Raw genomic sequence first — 21,899 nt, forward strand, 5'->3', positions numbered from 1 at the left:
ATAACTTCGAAGATTTTAACTTTACAACCAAAACAGCTTAATAAAAATTCACCGCAATTAAATTCTGCATAGAGATATGTTTTTCACGATTTGCTCCGATGAAAATTTTCCTCGGAAAATGCGGGTTTTCCTAACAAAAACTCTAATTTTCAATTAAAGTTTTAGGTAAGTAATTATTAATCAATAATTAAATAACTTAGTGACATCAAAGCTTTTTTGGTATAGATTGTAATTCCAGAAGCCGGTGAAAATTAAACGAATATTTTAGCAACAATTCAATTGTTAATTAACAAATTACGATCGCAATAATAAACAAAATAATCATGATACATTGATCAAACTTATAAATATTATAAAGATGAGATGCTTATTTAATATTTTATCGACAAAATATAAATTTTTCTTTTTTTTTTGCATAATCTTTAAATTTTGAAAAAAAATAGTTATAATACGCTGGTCTAATTAGTAAAGTACAAAGAAAGGTTATTTACCAGCAATTTTATTGCTGGAATCGAATTATAAGATCCTATATATTATTAATATAGGTATGCAAAGTCCGCATATAGTGTGCTACTTTTTTTATAAACAAAATGGCGCCGACAAATCTTATTTTTTTCAATTATTGCTCTATAACTCCGAAGATTTTAACTTTACACCAAAAACACTCAAATAAAAATTCACCCCAATTTAATTCTGCATAGAGACATGTTTTTCCCGATTTGCTCCGACGAAAATTTTCCTCGGAAAATGTGGGGTTTCCCAACAAAATCTCGAATTTTCAAATAAATTTTTTGGGCCAGTAATTATTTATCAATAATTATATAGCTTAGTGAAATAAAAGCTTTCTTGTTATAGATTATAAATTCAGAAGCCGGTGAAAATGAAACGAATATTTTAGCAACAATTCAATTGTTAATTAACAGTTTACAGTCGCAATAACAACCAAAATAATCATGAGACATTGATCAAACTTAGAAAGATTATAAAGGTGTGATGCCTATTTAATATTTTGTCGACAAAATATAAATTTTTCATTTTTTTGCATAATCTTTAATGTTTAAAAAAAATTGTTATAAACAAATTAACATTTCTCAGAAATTGTTCATTATATTCTAATTTAAAAAAATACTTAAAATGCGTATTTCATAGGTCTTGAAAATGAATGCTTTAAAAAAATTTCCAACCATTTGCAAAAAAGTTATGAAACAGCAAAGTAAATATACGAAATCTCCGTTGTTTACAATTAGTTTTAATTGTTTCAAAGCTTAAAAGTGAGTCTATGGTACAACCTAATTACTCACAAAGAATGTCAAAAATTACTGCAATGGTTATATTTTAATCAAAGATTAAAAACACTTTTTTTTGTAATTTTTAGCGCAAACGTAGGCCTGATACAGAGTCGGAGCTAAAATGTTCACTCGAAGCGACTGACACGCAGCATGCATTATTTATTGAAAGTGTACATCACGCGGCCGGTCGTCGCTCCGAGTGAAAATGTTAGCTACAGTACTGTGTTACTCTACTTTCGCGCGTGTAAATTACAAAAAAATATATTTATAATCTTTAATTAAAATATAACTATTAAACTGATAATCGATATTTTTTTGTGAATAATTAGCTTGTACTTTAAACTCACTTCTACGCTTTGAAAGAATTAAAAAAAGTATAAACACAGTAGTAATCGTATGATTACTTTGCTGTTTCATAACTTTTTTACAAATGATTGCAAAAAAGTTTTAAAGCATTCATTTTAAAGATATTTAAAATGCCCATTTTAGCTATTTTTTTAAATTATAATATAATAAAAACTTTCTGAGAAACGTTAATTTGTTTATAACTATTTTTTTTAAACATTTAAAGATTATGCAAAAAAATAAAAAATTCATATTTTGTCGACAAAATATTAAATAGGCATCTCATCTTTATAAGATTTCAAAGCTTGATCAGTGTATCATAATTATTTTGGTTATTATTGCGACAGTAAATTATCAATTTACAATTGAATTGTTGCTAAAATATTCGTTTAATTTTCATCAGCTTCTAGAACTATAATCTAAACCAAAAAGGCTTTTAAGTCACCAAATTATTTAATTATTGGCAGATAATTACTTATCTAAAACTTTATTTGAAAATTAAAGATTTTGTTGGGAAAACCCGCATTTTCCGAGGAAAATTTTCGTCGAAGCGGATCGGAAAAAACGCGGCTCTATGCAGAATTTAATCACGGTGAATTTTTATTTGAGAGTTTTTGTTGTAAAGTTAAAATCTTCGGAGTTATAGAGCAATAATTGAAAAAAACACGATTTTCGTGCGCCATTTTGTTTATAAAAAAAGTAGCACACTATCTGAGGACTTTGCATACCTATATTATTAATATATAGGATCTTATAATTCGATTCCAGCAATAAAATTGCTGGTAAATAACTTTTCCCAAAAATGGCCTATTCTCCGATAATCAGCCCAGACTATAAACAATTTTACTACTGGTCTTAGCTTTTGTAGGTTATCTGCTTAGGTATATTCCGATATGAATATATTCGATAATAATAATAAAAACTGTTAACATTAAAGTGACTTACTGTCTCTGTTGTGTTTATTGTTTGATATTACACTATTTAATCACTACTTAATGAAATATTTGTTAGTATTACATTGGTTTTTTGAATTAATTTTCAGAGTTCGATTTTAAAACATCCATTATTTTTATTAGTTCTACTCCTATTCTGAGTATTGGGAACTAATCTTTGTTGAAATTTTACCGTGCTGGACAGGCGGGCAGTGAGATGCAACTTGATAGATCTCCCTCGGCCTTCTTTGCTCCGGCGATTCGTTGGCTTGCAAATTTTAGAAGCCACGAATGGTGTGACCAAAAAATTAGTTTTGATAAAGTTTTATTTTTTAATATTGTTAATATTAAAAGTAAAACTTTCTTTCGCCTTCTTTTTAACTTTTTAATTTGTAAATTGCTTTACCTATGCTTGAATTTATTTAATAATTACTTTTTTTGTAGTACTGGATGTACAAATTTCGGAACACGACGTCAGACAACACGGATCCAAATTACAGGTCTATCCTTCAATCCAACTTTGCATCAGGAACGAATGTAGCGCAATCAGTTCCGACTGTGATATGTATGGTCTTAGCCGTGGTGTTCGCTTACAAAATCAAGGTGAAGATCAGGATTCTCACTTCTCTCTACGTCTTGGCTACCTGTTTTGTGGTATCCACTGTTTTCATTAAATCGGACACGGATGGATGTAAGTATTTACTTGTATTATGTTTTATCCATATTGCTTATGTCCTTTAGGTATACCTGAAGCACTTCTTCTTCAAGTTCCGATTCTATCGGAAATTGGAAATCTTTCTGGCAATTATAATTTTGTTGGTTACACGTCCGATTAGTTCAATTGAACTACATCCAAACCATTCACGGAGATTGTATAGCCACGAGACCATTGTATAGCCACATTATATTCCTTTAGTTCAGAGGTGGGCAAATACTTTTAAGCGCGGGCCAAAATAAAATTTTCAAAATGTCTCCCGGGCCGGAGAACTATACCACAGAATAGGAAGCAATTGTTTCCTATTCTGTGTCTGTGACTATACCCATTATGTACGCTACACACAAGCTAATGTTTTTGGTAGTTTTTTTCAGCCCAAGAAATTTTTTGACAAAAATACTATATAAGTATCATTTTAAAACATTTGGACAAGTACATTTGACTGTTAATAATAAATAATAGTAAAAATAAATTGTCTTACTTGGGTGTACATGCGAAAAATTTATGCCCAGTAAAATTACAAAATTTTTAATATGGTCCATTATATTATATTAAGCCTTAACTAGGATCCAGATAAAAAATGGAAATTCAGAAATTCGACCAAGAATAGAGTAATCAAGAGCAGTCTTTTTGAAGATAAAGAAATTTCTGAGTAACCAAAGATTCAATCTCCAAATCTGATATCGGATGCTAAAATATTATGTCAAGTCAACCATCATAGAGGAAATTTAAAGGAGACAACTGATCTTGTATGTAGAAAGAATGGACGATGACAGGCTGCCAAAACAAATTTTAATATGGACGCCAAGGGAAAGAAGGAAGAGAGGAAGGCCGAAACAATCCTGACTAGGGGGCATTCAGAAGGCAATGTCGGAAAGGAACCTTCACCCTGGCGAATGAAACAACCGACGAAGCTGGAAACTGGGAACCGGAAGGCGGAGAACACCATGAAAAACCGGGATAATAATAAAAATGTTATATCTACTCTATTCTTCTTTATTGGATTGTTCTTCTTCTTCTTGCAGTACCGTCTTCTATCGGAGGTTGGCTACCGTCACAGCAATCGTAACTTTGTTGGCTGCAGCTCTGAACAATTGTATTGAACTGCACCCGTGCCACCCCCTTAAATTTTGCAACCAGGAAATCCTCCTACGTCCCACGTTTCTCCTTTTCGAGATTTTTCTTTGGATTATGAGCCTTAGTGGGGAGTACTTTTCCCCTCTCATTATGTGGCCCAGATATTAGAGTTTCCTCGTTTGTTTGGTTTTTATGACTTCTCATTCCTTCCCCATTTTCAGCAAAATATTGGATTATTAATGCTGACTTAATGAAAAATCTGGAAGCTTTTGAGATGTAGCTTTTTAGGAGAATTTTGAAAAATGGACCGATCATATTACGAACGAAATGGTGTTACACAGAATGGGGAAGGACTAGAGAGCTTTTGACCTTTATTAAAAGGAGAAAGACAGCAAGGAGAAAGGGCACATACTTAGATGTGATAAGTACGTTGTTGTAAGTTGTTGCAGCAGCTTATTATGAAGGGTAAACTCGAAGGAAAAGGGGTCTTGGTAGACGACAAATGACGTGGCCGAAAAATATTCGCGTCTGGACCGGGTTAAACACACAGACAATTTTAAGAAAAGCAGAAGATAGAGATTCATTATTTATATGAAAACTACGAACACCAATACTGTTGATTTCAACAAAATCGCCTTAAAGAGATAAAGAGCGTAGGCGCAAAATTTCGGACCAATGCTTTTTAAATTTATTCATTTTTTTTAATCCTGAGAAAACTAATAAAATATTTTTGAAAAATTTAAACGCAGAATGAAAGATTACATTATTACCAAGGACCGAAAGTTCCTTAGAATAAACAAAAAGTTTCTTTTGAATGAGATATTTGAAATTAAAAATCACACTTAAGTTTCTCTTTTTTCACCCCTGTGACTTATTAAAATAAACATTATAGAAGTTTTCAGGGACTTTTCGGCCCTCTGTAATAATGTAATGTTTCATTCTGCGTTTAAATGTTTCAAAATACTCTCAGGATTAGAAAAAAAAAATAAATGCATTTAAAAGCATATGCCCGAAATTTTGCGCGTACGCTCTTAAAAAAATTGCTGGAGAAATTTCTAAACGGGCCGGATAAAGTAAGCAAAAGGGCCGGATCCGGCCCGCGGGCCGGCTTTTGCTCACCCCTGCTTAGTTCATATTTTTCATCCCTCATAACGTGCCCCAAGTATTCCCACTTGTATTGTTTTCCTAGCTGTTCGAAAATTATTGCGTCTGTCTTGCGATCCATCCGTGATATTTTCAGAATACGTCGATAACACCACATTTCGAATTTTTCCAGGTTCTTAATGTTGGATTGTTTTAGTGTCCAGGCCTCATCCCATACAAAAGGGTGGAGAAAATTTAACATCCAAACATTATTTAGCATTAGCGGAGCGTTATACTGATACTGCGATTACAGAAAAGTTTTCTCATTCTGTTAAACATTGATTGTGCCATTTCTGAGGCACTAACCTAATTTTTTCTGTTCATATCTTCTACTTATTTTGATCTTTTTACAATTTATTCATGCGTTTATACGGTTTTCATTTTTGTCTTTCTTTCTACTTATATTTTTGATCTTTGTTGACGACTGGAAAATCTAAAATCGCTTTTGAGAAGATCGCTGTTGCCAATTGAAAAATTCAAGCAAGTGGCAGAGCAGAATGACGCAGAAAACTTGAGAAGGTCCAGGTCTTAAGGGCTCTAGCACCATGATGATGATGATGATGATGATGATGATGATGATGATGATGATGATAATGATGATGGTAATGATGACGATGATGATATTTTAGATCTGGTGTTTTCTTTCTTCTTATGTCATTTCATTTGTTTTCCATAAACTGATTTGTTATTTTCCTTGGTCAATCCTGTTAATGTCTATAGGGCCAGGGCTGTTTCGTGTCAGAGCAAAGTTCTTGGAGTTTCAGAGTGTATCCTTATGTATTTTGAGACACTGAATTCGAATTTCAAGTTTGCGTCGGTACTGGCGGTACTGGCGGAAATTTATTATAAACAATTCCATTGTTTAAATAATTATAATTTGTATACTAAGAATACATATAAATAATATTTACAAAATGCAATTTGTTCCTTAAAAAAACATACAAAACAATCTTTGGTAACCTTGATCCAATAACTAGAACTGGAGATATTGCAAAATTAATGCAAAAACATTGCCAAAGAGGTAAATTACGACATTTAAACGATTTTTCACTTGTAGGTAACTAGACTGCATATTGAGTAAAATAACTTTAAATAGCTCAAATTAAAGTAAAAACTATCAGATTTAAAACTAAACTATAATATAATCTATACATATAATATAAACATAATTATAATCGCAGTATTATTTATAACAAAGTTATAACAATAATTATAAACGGATATTGTGCAATGTTATTGTATTTATTTTGCAGTATCTCCGGTTCTAATTATGGGATCAAGGTTTATCAAACACCATTTTGTAGGTTTTTTTAAAGCAACAGATTGCATTTAGTCAAAATTATTTCTTCTTCTTAACGTGCCCTATCAAGTCTCCTTGACGTTGTCGATTAACATGGCGAAACTGTCTCTGTCTCGAGCTATTCTAAATAGGTGTTCTGCTTTCTTTATTCCTGTCCACTCCCGAATATTCTTCAACCAAGAGGCTTGCTTTCTACCAATTCCTCTGCGTCCTTCGATTTTACCCATCATAATAAGTTGAAGAATATTATACCGGTCTCCCCTTACTACGTGTCCAAAATAGGCCATCTTTCTATATTTGATGTTATTAAGCAGCTCGCGGGCAGCATTTGCTCTCTTAAGGACTGCCACATTTGTCAGCATAGCCGTCCATGGTATTTTCAGTGTACGTCTATGCAGCCACATTTCAAAGGCCTCCAAACGATTAATGGTGGATATTTTTAATGTCCATGCTTCGATACCATACAAGAGGACTGACCAAATGTAACATTTAATCATGCGCTTTCGAAGTTGAAGTTGCAAGTTATCATTACAGAAGAATGACCTCATTTTTAAAAATGTCGTGCGGGCTATCTCGATTCTACATTTTATCCCTTTATCTGGATCTAGTTGTTCAGTAATATGGCAACCAAGATATTTAAAAGTGGGTACTCTTTGAATTCTGAAACAACGAAGAGAGCTCTTGTCACGAAACAAAAGAAATACCACAGAATACAAGGAACTTAACCGAGCCATACGAAAACAGATAAAAGACGACATTAGAAAACAGCAAGAAGACCATATAGAAGAAGTGATAGAGAAAAATCGAAGTCTGAAATATACCAAACCGAAATTAGGCAAGAAAAATATTATAGCTATAAAAAATCAACAAGGCCAACTAGAAACAAGCAAAGCTCAGATATCGAAGATAATTGAAAACTTCTATACTGAATTATACCATTCAAAAAACGATCCCCCCGACTGTTTAAAGCAAAATCTGAAAAGGCAAATAACAAACGTAAACTCTGAATTAATGCCCGAAATAAGCGAAGCAGAAATAGAAAATGCACTTAAAGAAATGAAAAGAAATAAAGCACCGGGTAACGATGGAATTCTGGCAGAAATGCTGAAAGACGGCGGTGAAGAAGTTATCAGATACCTAAAAATACTTTTCAATAAATGCCTATTTGAAGGAAACATACCAAAGGAATGGAATACTGCTAACACAATCTTAATACACAAAAAAGGTGACAATACAGATCTGAAAAATTATCGTCCAATATCACTACTATCACAACTTTATAAAACATTCACAAAAATAATTACAAATAGATTGACAACAAAGTTCGATGTATATCAACCAGCAGAACAAGCCGGTTTTAGAAAAGGCTTCAGTACATGCGACCATCTTCACACACTAAAGATCCTAATGGAAAAAGTTAACGAGTACAACTTACCAATCTGCTTAGCATTTATAGATTACGAAAAAGCTTTTGACAGCATAGAATTATGGGCTATTGAGGAAGCACTGGTCAATAGCAGAATCGATTCTAGATATAGGATATTAATACATAATATATACAAACATGCTGAAATGGTAGTCACGATGGATAACGACATGAAAACTAGGCCAATCAAAATCAACCGAGGAGTAAGACAGGGAGACACCATATCTCCAAAACTATTTACTGCCGCACTTGAAGACATCTTTAAATCATTAAATTGGGAAACAAAGGGACTCTCGATAAATGGCAAGTATTTAAACCACCTAAGATATGCAGATGACGTGGTACTAATAGCCGACAGCTGGAAAGAACTGAAGGTGATGATCGATGAGCTTCATAGAGAATCCTTAAAAAAAGGACTAAAAATGAACTTGAGCAAAACTAAGCTAATGTCTAACAAAGATGATCAACCAACGATAACCATCCAAGGAACAAAAGTGGAACATGTAAAAGAATATATATATCTAGGTCAGAATATCAAGGTAAACAAAGAAAATCAAACTACCGAAATAAGCAGACGAGTAAGAATGGGATGGGCTGCATTCGGAAAACTCTCATATATACTAAAAGACAAAAAGATACCACAATACCTTCGAACCAAAGTGTTCGATTCTTGTATCCTTCCCGTTCTCACTTACGGAGCTCAAACCTGGACATTCACAAAAATGAACATGGACAAGATTAGAAAAACTCAAAGAGCCATGGAACGACAGATGCTTGGTATCTCACTAATAGATCGGCAAACAAACGAAGCAACCCGAAACAAAACAAAAGTAAGGGATGCCGTGGAACAAACGGCTAAATTAAAATGGAAATGGGCTGGACACAACGAACGTCTCGAAAATGGTAGATGGAGCAAGGAAGTTGGAAACTGGCGACCGTACGAAGCGAAGAGACCAAGAGGAAGACCTCAAATGCGCTGGAGCGATGACATCAGAAGAGTCGCAGGACCAATGTGGAAACGCCTCACACACAACAGAGATGAATGGCGAGAAATGGGAGAGGCCTTTATTCGACATTTCGAATAGAAAAAAAGGCTAAAAAAAAACCCTTTGAATTATATGACCACCAACATATAACCGTGAATCAAAATTATTTACATGTGATAATTTGCGATTTATAATCAAAAGCAAGCTTCAAATTCGAATTTACCGGGTCAAGTCAAAATACACAGGAACATACTCTGAAACTCCCTGAACTTTGATTGACCACGAAACAGCACTGTCTCCTGGACTAATAGTAGTTTAGTTATCTTCATTGAATTTTTTAATAATATTAATCCTACTTTGTTTTTTTTTTAATATCGTTATGTTTTATTTGGTGTAACTTATTTTTATTTCTACTCATGAGCGTCTACCACATACTTCTACGTACTTCCTGTCTTGTTCATGGTCAGTACGTGTATTGCACATAACTTCTTATTTTTGCATTTACACACGCTTTTGTGCATTTGTCTTAAATTATTCTTCTTCGCAGTCCTCGCTTCTTATCATAGTAGAGGATCCGATACATGGTCGATCTGCATCGATCTATTTAATGGATTAAAATTATTTGATATGTAATTTAGTATGGTATCTAATGGCAAATAAAACAACATAATACTCTACATCTCACCAGAATGAAAACAATGGGAACCTTCTCTGGTGACACCTCCGAGGCTTCTACAATTTGCAAGCCATAACGGATGCTGAGACTAAGGAAGATGAGGGAATTTGGAATTTTACAATTTATAATTCACGTCCCATCTGCTCAGCGAGGTAAAGTTCCAACGAGAATGGTTCCCTTCGTACTCCAATCAGAATAAACATGTAAATAAAAAATGAATAACCATTTTCAATTTCGTTGCAAAACGGAAATACAGCCGCATCATATTCTAGTCCAATCAGAGAGTGCATTCGAAACGGGTAGAGGTGCTTGCTGCACTCTCTGATTGGACTAGAATATGATGCGGCTGTATTTTCGTTTTGCAACGAAATTGAAAGTGGTTATTCATTTTTGATTTACATGTTTACTCTGATTGGAGTACGAAGGGAACTATTCTCGTTGGAACTTTACCGCGCTGAGCAGATGGGACGTGAATTATAAATTGTAAAATTCCCTCATCTTCTTTAGTCTCAGCATCCGTTATGGCTTGCAAATTGTAGAAGCCTCGGAGGTGTAACCAGAGAAGGTTCCCATTGTTTTCATTCTGGTGGGATGTAGAATAACATTATGCTGTTTTATTTGCCATTAGATTGCAGACTTAGTCTTTTGCTAGCAGTTGCCGCTAGGGCATCTAAGCCATTTCGTTCGTTGCAATCCTTGACTGCACGCCGGAGTTTGTTTTGGTTAGATCAGAGAGAGCAGCATATGTGCCTCCTGATGAGAGACTAATAAGTTTCGAAACCGGTAGAGGTGCTTGCTGCACTCTCCTCTCTGATTGGACTAGAATATGATGCGGCTCTATTTTCGTTTTGCAACGAAATTAAAAGTGGTTATTCATTTTTGATAAAAAATAACTGTTTTGTATATTTAAAAAAATTAGACCGGGGCAGATAAGATATTATTTCAGTTTTTTGGATCATTCTAAACAAAAAAGGTCTTTTGTAATTTTTCCTTCTGATCGTTTTCGAATTTTAAATAATTTAAAACTAAAATAAAAGGAAATATGTAAATGTTCAAGGGTCAAAAGCACAAATAAAAAATATTATTTTGATTCAAGTTCAAACCTTGTGACATGTTTTATTTTAAAATATATTTTTTCAATTGTTAATGAGAAAGGTTCCTTATGGGAAGAAGGATGATCTAGAATGATCCAAAATATCTAAAACAATATCTGCCCGGGCCGATTTTTTTTTGTAAATTTCCAAAAAAAAGTAATTTTTAATTATTAATTAATTTCTGTTATTTTCTGTTATTTTGTTAATGTCCGATTGGTATATTATTCGACAAATAATGACATGATTTCGAAGTCAGTTAAGTATGATTTAATACCCTAGGGCGTTATTTTGAAAAATAACGCCCTAGGGTATTATATTTAAATAACTAGTTAAATACTGTCAAGTTGACAAATAACAACCTAAGTAAAACTATAGTTACCGCAATTACATTACGACTATTGCTAGTAAATGTACTTATTTGAAAACTAATTAATTCAAAATTCATTCAAATTTTTTGCATATAAAGAATATTTACTCGGACATTAAACGTTGAAGGCACCACGGGTATTATAGATCATAGATAATAACGCTTTCGGTCAACGTATATCCCTCGAGCCAAAGGCCCTCGGTATATACACCATTGACCTCAAGCGTTATTATCCTTATAATACCCTTGGTACCTTAATAACTATAATACAACTACTTCTTTCATAAACTTTTAACATTTTATATAATTCCGGTCCAGTTTAATTTCTACACACGCAATGCATAAAACATATTTATTTTTTTTTTTCGAGGTGATTAATATTATCATTTTATTTTTTAGGGCAAACAGGATTTTTTGCACTAACCATGGCGATTTTAGCAGTTATGAACGGTAATTAACATTTTTTTTACGAGTTGACGTAAATTATTAAACCGTTTCCGTACAAAAACAGTTAAAAAGCAAAAACATAAAAAAAATCTGTGTTTTTATGTCGATTATAAAATTTTCTAGTATAAGTAAAATAGTTTAGTGGGTTAGATAATACTGGACCAAGAGCTAGAACGTCGGAAAAAAATCATTTTAAGACGGCCGATTCTTTCATATATTGTTCCCTATGCTTCCTCGAACACCGTACCGGCCATCTGGCTACTGATACAGGCTGCGTTCATTACGGCGCAGCACACTTGTACAGGTAAACATGTCGAATTTAAAATTATTGTAAGACGAAAATTTTTTGTGTCATTACTTTTTAAACATTATTAGAAATATGAACTGTAATTGCCAGACATTTCTGTGGTTTAAAAAGTAATGACAAAAAAATTTTTCGTCCTAAAATAATTTAAATTAAATATACAGGGTGATTGATGAGTTTGATAAAGCTCAGTAGATCCGCTATAGTAATAGATAGCAATAAAAGTTAATAATAAAAATTGTGGCCAACTTTTAGCTTTCCATTACGAAATTAGTTAGATTGTTACAGGGTGTTCGATAACATAGTGGCAGACCAAACTTATGTTTTTTTAAACGGAACACCCTATATTTTATGTTATATTCGAAATCCTCTTAACTTCCCCATTACAAAAATATAAAGGATTGTTATGTTATATAGGGCTTTTACAAAGTTATAACCAATTTTTTATGAAAATCGTAACAAGTTCAACTCCCTGTATAAATAAAAAAAAGCACAACAGCGATGGTTTATCGGTGCCATATTTTTTGTTGATTGTGAAAATTTTTAAGAATTTTTGATATTGCTAATTTTCCTTATCTCGAATACAGGGTGAGTCAAAACGCAAGTACATTCTTTTCTCAGAAATTTTAAATGGAACACCCTGTATTTTATATTACCATCGAAAAATATCATTACCGTACTTTAATTTTTATATAATATTCCCTATGCCTAAATTTGACCGTTTTCGAGATATTTCCATTTTTCAGAGCAAGTTTAGGGTGTTCTATTTAAAGTTACTGTGAAAAGAATGTACTTGCGTTTTGACTCACCCTGTATTCGATATAAAGAAAATTAGCAATGTCAACCATTTTTATAAATTCTGACAATCAACAATAAAATATGGCACCAATAAACCATTGCTGTTGTGCTTATTTTTATTTGTACAGGGAGCTGAACTTATTACGATTTTCATAGAACATTGGTTTTAACTTTGTAAATACCCTGTATAGCATAACAAAGCTTTATATTTTTGTGATGGGGAAGTTAAGAAGATTTTGAATATAAAATAAAATATGGGGTGTTCCATTTAAAAAAACAAAAGTTTGGTCTGCCACTATGTTATCGAACACCCTATAACATTATAACTAATTTTGTAATGTGAAGATCTATTGCTATCTATTACTATAGCGGATCTACTAAGATTTTTCACACTAATCAATCACCCTGATTTTGTGTTTACCTGTAAGGGTGTGCTGCGCAGTAATGAACGCAACCTGTATCAGCAGCCAGATGGCCGGTACGATGTTCGAGGAAGCATAGGGAACAATATATGAAAGAATCAGCCGTCTTAAAATGATTTCTCGAAAACGTTGCTAACTCTTAAACATACGTACAAGGTGAATTTTTAGTACGACATTGGATAATTCCATTATAGTACAGATTACCCAAAAAAAATATTAAGAATAAATGTAGACCATAGTCTCCAGGCTTGGATAATGTGCCGATGGAGTCTACAGGATGTTTACGTAGTAAAGCAAACATAAACATATTTATTAGTAGGATACCCTGTGTATTTATATAATTTTTTGTTATAAACACACAGTATATAAAGAAGAAATAAATAAATGTTTATTTATTTATTCAAATTAAGTTTAACAGAAATCATAAATCATTGACAAATATTCGTATGCAGGGTAAACTACAAAATAAAATTACAATTATCACATCTTTTTTAAATGAACAACCCCTATTTTAGTTATTCAAAGGATTGCATTTATGATACTCTTACATTTTTATACAGCATCTCCATATCTTAACTCATTACTTTCGTCTGTTCAGGATATCGCTGTTGATATATTCTGGATGCCGAGTTAGTCCATGTGGTGAGACCGCTCCCGTCTGGAAAAATTTCTGATTCAGTTTCTTTGTGGATTCCTATTAAAAAATGTCCCCTTTAAACAAACCTGAAGGGTCCCAGGCGGAATTTTTGGGCAGAAATTGTTTAAACAATTTTTTTAAACAAATAAAAAAGATCACGTTTTTTGCTCCGAAACATATATTTCTGAGTTTTGTGTGTCATTCTGAACAAAAAAGGTATCTTGTAAATTTTCTCAGAAATTGATAGTTTTCGAGTTAAGGCGATTTAAAATCTGAAAAATGCGAAAATACGCATTTTTGAGGCTAAAAAACTCATTTAAATTAGTATTTTTGAGGTTGCCAGATACTTAAATTGAAGACTAAATATTCATCTTCAAGATTCTGAAGAGTGATCGCGTCTAACTTTAATTTATACCGTTGTTTTTAATTGTTAAATATGCGTGTTTATCCGATTTTTTTGCCGGTGCGGTATGCTCCATTTCAGAAATCTTCTATTTTCCTCCAAAAAATATTTTTTCTAGATTCTTTGTGATATTCTAAATAAAATAAGTATCTTGCCATTTTTCTCAAAAGTTAATAGTTTTAAAGTTATAAGCGATTTAAAATCCGAAAATGAATCTTGAAGATGAATATTTAGTCTTCAATTTAAGTATCTGGCAACCTCAAAAATACTAATTTAAATATGAGTTTTTAGCCTCGAAAATGCGTATTTTCACATTTTTCAGATTTTAAATCACCTATAACTCCAAAACTGTCAATTTCTGAGAAAAATTATAAGATACCTTTCTTGTTTAGATTGACCCAAAAAATCTAAAAATATATGTACCAGAGCAAAAAAACATTATCTTTTGTATTTGTTTAAAAAAATTGTTTAAACAATTTCTGCCCAAAAATTCCGCCCGGCACCCTTCAGATTTGTTTAAAAGGGACATTTTTGAATAGGAATCCACAAAGAAACCGAATCAGAAATTTTTTTCAGACGGGAGCGGTCTCACCACATGTACTAAGTAGGCAATTTCTTGATCTTACTCCTAATACCCAGATAATAATTATGTTAATTATTCTTTAGAAAACTTCATTTTTAAAATTAAAGACAAACTACACAGACCTATTAAAAAGATAATAATAATAATATGAAAACTACAATTTTTTAAAGCCTAATATTTTACCGTTGTTAACTGATAAAAGTGGTATTTTACTTATTAATAATTGCTCGTCACGATAGTGCTTTTCAACGATTCTCATTTGTTTCGAGCTTCTGTCATGTGTCGTATAATATTAATATATCTACATCGTACGTCTTTGGTTTGTATCATTGGTATATACCAATAACGTATGACGTAGATATAAGTATTAATATTATACGACACATGACAGACGCTCGAAACAAATGAGAATCATTGAAAAACCCTATTGACAGTTATGAATGTTTTAGTAAAAAACTTCTTGACTTAGAATACCTACTGTTGATATAGCATTAATCTAAAAACTGTCGCATTTATTGCATATTGTTTTGATTTACGTTTGATGTCTACCTATTAGTTATTTATTGAATAAGAATAGTCATATTATTACACTACTTACAAAAATTTAAGATATTCTCGATCTTGGAAAATAAGTTTCGGTATAGAGAAAGCTTCTAAATAATTACACTTTTATCAAAAATAACTTTTTATAATAACATGTTTTCATTATTTATAGGACCCAATATAAAATTATAAACTATTTTGTTGTTTCAATTTCTGTCATAAAATAATTTTGTAATCGACCTATATATAGGTATGTCGAGAGGCATATTTTCTCTAGCGGATTTAACTCATATAAATCAAAGCAAATATTTAAAATGGTATATACACTGATGAGCGCGCTAATAACCGGCAAAATAGCACAAAAGATGGAACACGTATTAAGTTGGTAGATAAAAAGAAATGAAACTAGTCGAGCTGGGAAATTTATCGATATTAACCTATAAATTTACATTATATTGATGGTTTCCCACCTTAAGACGTATTGCACGAGTCTGGCAACTACCACTGTCACAGTGGCAGTTTTAGTTGACATACTCCTGATAAGTGTAAAGGTGGGAAATAATCAATATAACGTAAATTTATAGGTTATTATAGCTAAATTTCCCAGCTCGACTAGTTTCATTTCTTTTTATCTCACAACTTATACATTTTCCATCTTTTGTGCTATTTTACCGGTTATTATCGCGTTCATCACTGTATAATATTTATATACAGTGATGAGCGCGCTAATAACCGGCAAAATAGCTCAAAAGATGAAAAACATAATCCATTGCGAAACAAAAAGAGATGAAACTAGTCGAGGTGGAAATTATCGTTATAAACGTATAGGGCTTTTCATCGATTGTCATTTGTTTCTAGCTTCTGTCATGTGTCACATAATATTAATATATCTACGTCGTACGTCTTTGGTTTGTATCATAGTAAAATACCAATAACGTATGACGTAGATATATTAATATTATGTGACACATGACAGAAGCTCGAAACAAATGACTGAATGAAAAGTCCTATAAAATTAGCATTACATTACATAGTATCCCACGTTCAGACGTCTGTGACAGGAGTATTTTATAAAATTATACTGTCACAGTGACAGTTGTCATACTCCTCTGATACGTCTAACCATGTAATGTGGTGGAAAAACCATGTAGTGTAATGTTAATTTTATACGTTTATAATGATAATTTCCACCTCCACTAGTTTCATCTCTTTTTTTTTTCGCAATGTACGTTTCCCATCTTTTGAGCTATTTTGCCGGTTATTAGCGCGCTCATCACTATATAATAGTTAACTTATAAAATATAAATTTTAACTATATTAACTTTTAATTATTTATTAAAAAAATTAAAAAAATATATGCAACAGACGGGTTTCGTACTCGGGACCTCTCGATCTGCAGTTTAATGCCCTACAACTGTGCCACCTTCAATTATTTGTAACATCGATTTGTTGACGTACTTTAAAATGGAATCTAAATGTCATTGCATTAGTTACATTTTTAAAAAATTTGAAATTTAAAAAATCGATTTATTCATATAATCAGTGGCGCACCCATAATTTTCCTCTGGGTGGGTTGGCTTGGGTACCGAAATTTTTTTGTATTGTTTGTGAAAGACAAGTTACATTTTCCTACTATTCTTTACATATTTTGTATATGCTCTGGGAGGGGTTTTAACCCCCAAAACCCCCTGGGTGCGCCACTGCATATAATAGTAGTTAAATATTGCTTTGTTAATTAGTTCTGAGCTATTCTGAAAATTTTAGGTGCCTAGGTAGCCTAGAACTATATTTAAAATGGATTACAATATTTGCGGAGACAGTGACATAGACGAAGCCAAGTATATAAAAACGTTTTAAAAATAATAGAGTATTATAAATTTAATCTTGGGGTTGTTGTTCATTTAAAAATTTAAGAATATAGTAATAATTACTATTTTTTATCTTTTTTATTGTTATAATTATAATCTTTTGTAGTTCACCCTGTATATGAATATTTGTCAATGATTTCTGTTAAACTTAGTTAAAAAACTAGAGTATATTGTTTACCTTAGTAAAAATACATAAACATTGTTTATGTATTTCTTCCTTATAATATATAGGGTGTTTATTTCATAACGATCTCCAAATAAAAATGGTCATAACCCGTTAAATACTCTGTATGGTAAATACCTTGTATAGTTATGTCAAACTACAAACTGTAAGAACAATAAGTATAAGAGGAATCTAAATATGAGAAAATATACAGGGTCTGCTATTTAAAAAAAATGTATGTTTATGTTTGTTTTACAACGTAGTTATTAAACTCCCTGTAGAATTCGGCATATTATCCAAGGCTGGAGAATATCATTGTTTATATTTTTCCTAAATAACTTATTTGGATATTCTATATACCACAATGGAGTTATCGGCCAACGTCGCATTTAAAACTCGCCCTGTATAACTATCAGTTGCGTCTATTTTATACAAAGCGAACCACTGAATCATAGAATGCTTAAAATCTCATGGGCTCAACGCATTTCAAACAGCGAAGTCTTAAAAACAGAGTAGGTCAAGGCGAAGGTGACTTGACGAAGATGATAAAAAAGAGAAAACTTGAATATCCTTACAATGAGACGTAGCAGATACAGGATACTGCAGTTAATACTCAACGGAAACATCGAGGGAAAAAGAGGAATTGGTAGGAAGAAATATTCATGGCTCCGAAAACTTCGTCAATGGAGTGCTTTATCAGCAGATAAATGAAACAGTATTGGCAAATTGGCATGGATGCTACCCAGGCCTAAAATTTCCTAAAATTTGGGCACGGTACACAAAGAAGAACAAGGACCGCTGAAAACAGTCTACTTTGCTACCTTGTATGTGGCAATACTTTAACGATATAGATGTTTGTAAGTTTTAGCAAGACTAGAAAAAACAGTTCTTAATTGTTTTAATTATTTTTTTAGGTATCCTCGCTTTGTTTCAAGTCAGTTCGTTAGCACTACTGGCGAAATTTCCTCCAATCTACATGAAAACTTTCCTCACCGGCCAAGGCATCGGAGGAATATTTTGTTCAGCTCTTCAAGTTCTCGCATTAGTAATAGGTATGTAGTACCGTATACTTACTATGCGTATGTTTTTCTTTAATAAATTCAAAAGTATTTTTAATTTTTACCTCATTATTTTTTTATTTGACTTTAATATCATTCTAAATATCCTCATATTTTGAAATAAAAAAAATTCCCTATAGTTTACGAATAAAAAATATATTCTGAAGTTGATGTTTAGTAAAATACCGTCTATTATGTGGAATTCCAAGTAGTTTTACACTGCGCGTTATCAAAATCTATTTTTAGACTGTGGTGCCTGTTATGTACGAATCATGACATTCCTGTCTGCTACAGTTAGTCATTATTATTATTTCCTGGCGTATATTATTATAGTTTCTTAGTATTTTGTGTACATATAAGATATGGCCCCTCAAATATCATACTGAGGCTGAGTTACAGGAAATTGTTACTGCTAACGATTTTTATGATGATATAGAAGATGAAATAGTATCAGAAAACGAGGATGTATTGTTAGATGAAGATTTAAATGCTGAAAACATTCATTCCAGGTCATTTTTGACCTGGGGTCATTGTTTACCCCGGTTGGTCATCCGTGTAACAAAAAAAGGTTGGTCATCCGAAGTCCATCGTTATAAAAACCAGTTAAATGGTGTAAACCATTTTTTTGCTACCTCATAGTATTTTTGTGCATCAGTAAATAAAAAATCAGCTAATATGTCAAAAGAAACTTAACCTCAATAATAATCGTCAAAGAAACCATTTTATAAAAAAAAGTGTTTCACTCGAAGAGCTTACGATATGGTATCTTTTCTTTCTATATCGCAAATAACCTTGGATAAAAGCAATATTTTGCAATAATGATCTAGAATCTAGCACATGTCTACTATACGGTTTTTTGTCGATATCATTGATAATTGTTCGTTCAATACCCATCATTTCTTTAATGGTGCAATTTTCGACCCTACCTTTTCTTGAAATCTCTGAAAAAATACTCTGTTACGCAGATGATGCAACATTGATAGTCCAAGATGAAGATAGTATGCAAATAGTCCACAGATTTAACATAGAGTAAAAGAATTTAATATGACAATCTCATCTGTGAAAACTAAAACAATAGTAATAAGTAAAGAACCAATCAGATGTAAAATAGAAATTGATGGCATAAGTATTGAACGAGTAATAGAAATAAAATACCTTGGAATTACACTATCCTGCTATGATCCTGGACCCTGGACAAAGAAATGAACGATCAAGTGCAACCGACACATTAATACTGAGATGAAATCAAGAATTTATAAAGGCCAATGTAAGACCTATCAGGACATATGCATTCAGAATCAAGACCTGACACAGCTACAACACAAAGACTACTGAAAACGGTAGATATGAGAGTACAGAAAGAATTACACGAAATGTACGCTGGGATATTGAAAGAGGAGTAAAGACATTAGAAGAAAATCTAACGTATAGTGTATAACCGAATGGATAATCAATAGAAGAAGATAATGGAATAAGCACATAAGCAGCATGGAGGAAACACATGTGGTCGAAACAGCAACAGATAAATCACCAATCAGCAGATGAAAACCACCTTTCGTAGAGGTATCAATCCGCCAATGAACAAGGAGAACTGCTTAAAGAGAGGAAAAAGAAGAGGAACATTCTGTTGTTTCTGCAGAAGAAATTGTTTATAAAAAATATCATATATTTCTTTACTATTTCACATATTTATATCCCTGGACTACAACGCTCAGATTATTGACATGATCTTCGAATCTTTCAGATCATATTTGGAGGCCACATTAATAAAGCAATAATTAATTGTTTAAGCCAAACAATTGGTCAACCATGATTTGCCAGTTGCCAATATTATTTGCAGATGTTTCTCTCAATAAATTTAAAAACAAAAAATTAAAAATTTCCGTGAAGATAAAACAAACAGCGCCAGCGGATTTTCTACTAATTTAAATATTATTTTTGCTAAAATTTGTCGCATGAATGAGTCAAACCTAAAACACTATAGTGAATATACCTAAAAAAACTGTTTGACTATTTAAATTTTGTTAGAGTTCATTTTCAAGGTTCACAACTCGGATACAGGTCCGTCTTTTAAAATACATAGGTATTTGGTTTGTAAAAAGCTGATATTTTTTTCCAAATACAGAAATGTGTGGTTTCCATAGATTTTGATCTAAAAGTTTTTACATGTTAGCTTGACTTTTTTATGTGTTTTTCGTCATTTATAAAATAGGCCTAACATGAGAACAATTCTCATAGACCATAAAAGTAACGATTTTTCCAAGACACTCTTTGATACAGGTATCTAACAACTGATTTCTCTAAATTTGGTGATAATATGTAATTGACAAAATATGCAAAAGTTTAATGCCTGGTTGGACCAACAAATCTTAAGCTCCAGCTTAGCCCAGTTCAGCTTATAGGTAGTCTCACTTACGCACAGTGTTTCGATTAGAACAAGCTAGGTGGACAAAATTATTTTTCATCATATTTACATTTGTATCGATCAATAATATAATTTGATAATAAAATAAATGATTATTATTAGTTAAAAACTGAATCAGAGAGGTCTAGAAGCCTAGAAAATAAATAAAAAAATTTAAAACAAAAGTTTTTCCATATATAATACATTATAAATACAAATACATAAATATATAAATAAATATTCGTCTGATTTTGAAGTAGACTTGACAGAGGTTAAGACTCTACTGTAGGAGCTATAATAAACTTTAAAACCTCTGGGTACAATTGACTAGCTTTTTTGTTTACAATTTCTCAGAGGCTATTTATCAGTGGATCAGATGTTATGATCAACATTGAAAGTAAATCTGTAGTCGTGGCAATCGTGAACAGTTTCTGGTGTATTGCTCCCAGAACTTGCGGCAATCTTTGTTCCTTGCTTCTTGAGCTTCTTTTGAAAGCGGTCCAAGTGAAACTAATGCTGATTTGATTACTTCCATACTATGTATAAGTATTTTATGTACAGTGGCTTTCAGTACCATGAAATGGTTCTTATGGCTAAGAAAAAGTTCTCTGCATTCAAGACAGAAATTTTCAAATCTCTAAAAATATGTTGTGCTCGAGTGTGTTGGTTATAATAAGTCTTATTATCAGTGGAAAAGGTGCAGATATTACATATAGCAAATTTAGCCCTGGTACTAAAGGGTACAAGGCATTGCTATCATTTAAAAGTTTCAAAACGAAGAAAATTCATCATACAAAGTTTTTTTAATATTGTTTGGTTATCAGATAGATTTATTACATTAGAAAAAATTAGCATAAATATTATCCATCTTCAACAATTAATCTGTATAAATTAAGGAAAACGTTAATTTCGTGTGAAA

At 32.2% G+C, this 21,899-nt stretch overlaps 1 protein-coding gene across 4 annotated transcripts in view; it reads left to right on the forward strand.

Annotated features, from left to right (window-relative positions):
• LOC114327415 (equilibrative nucleoside transporter 3) overlaps positions 1-21,899 on the forward strand; it is a 112,404-nt gene that overhangs the window by 77,243 nt on the left and 13,262 nt on the right. For all 4 annotated transcript variants that reach the window (XM_050642541.1, XM_028276027.2, XM_028276026.2 and 1 more), the window contains 3 exons: positions 3,011-3,257; positions 11,750-11,800; positions 18,433-18,570. In XM_050642541.1, coding sequence (XP_050498498.1) covers positions 3,011-3,257; positions 11,750-11,800; positions 18,433-18,570 — 436 coding nt within the window. The remainder of the gene's footprint in view (positions 1-3,010; positions 3,258-11,749; positions 11,801-18,432; positions 18,571-21,899) is intronic.

The sequence above is a fragment of the Diabrotica virgifera genome, chromosome 2 (assembly GCF_917563875.1).
Source record: "Diabrotica virgifera virgifera chromosome 2, PGI_DIABVI_V3a".
Taxonomy (NCBI): Eukaryota; Metazoa; Arthropoda; class Insecta; order Coleoptera; family Chrysomelidae; genus Diabrotica; species Diabrotica virgifera.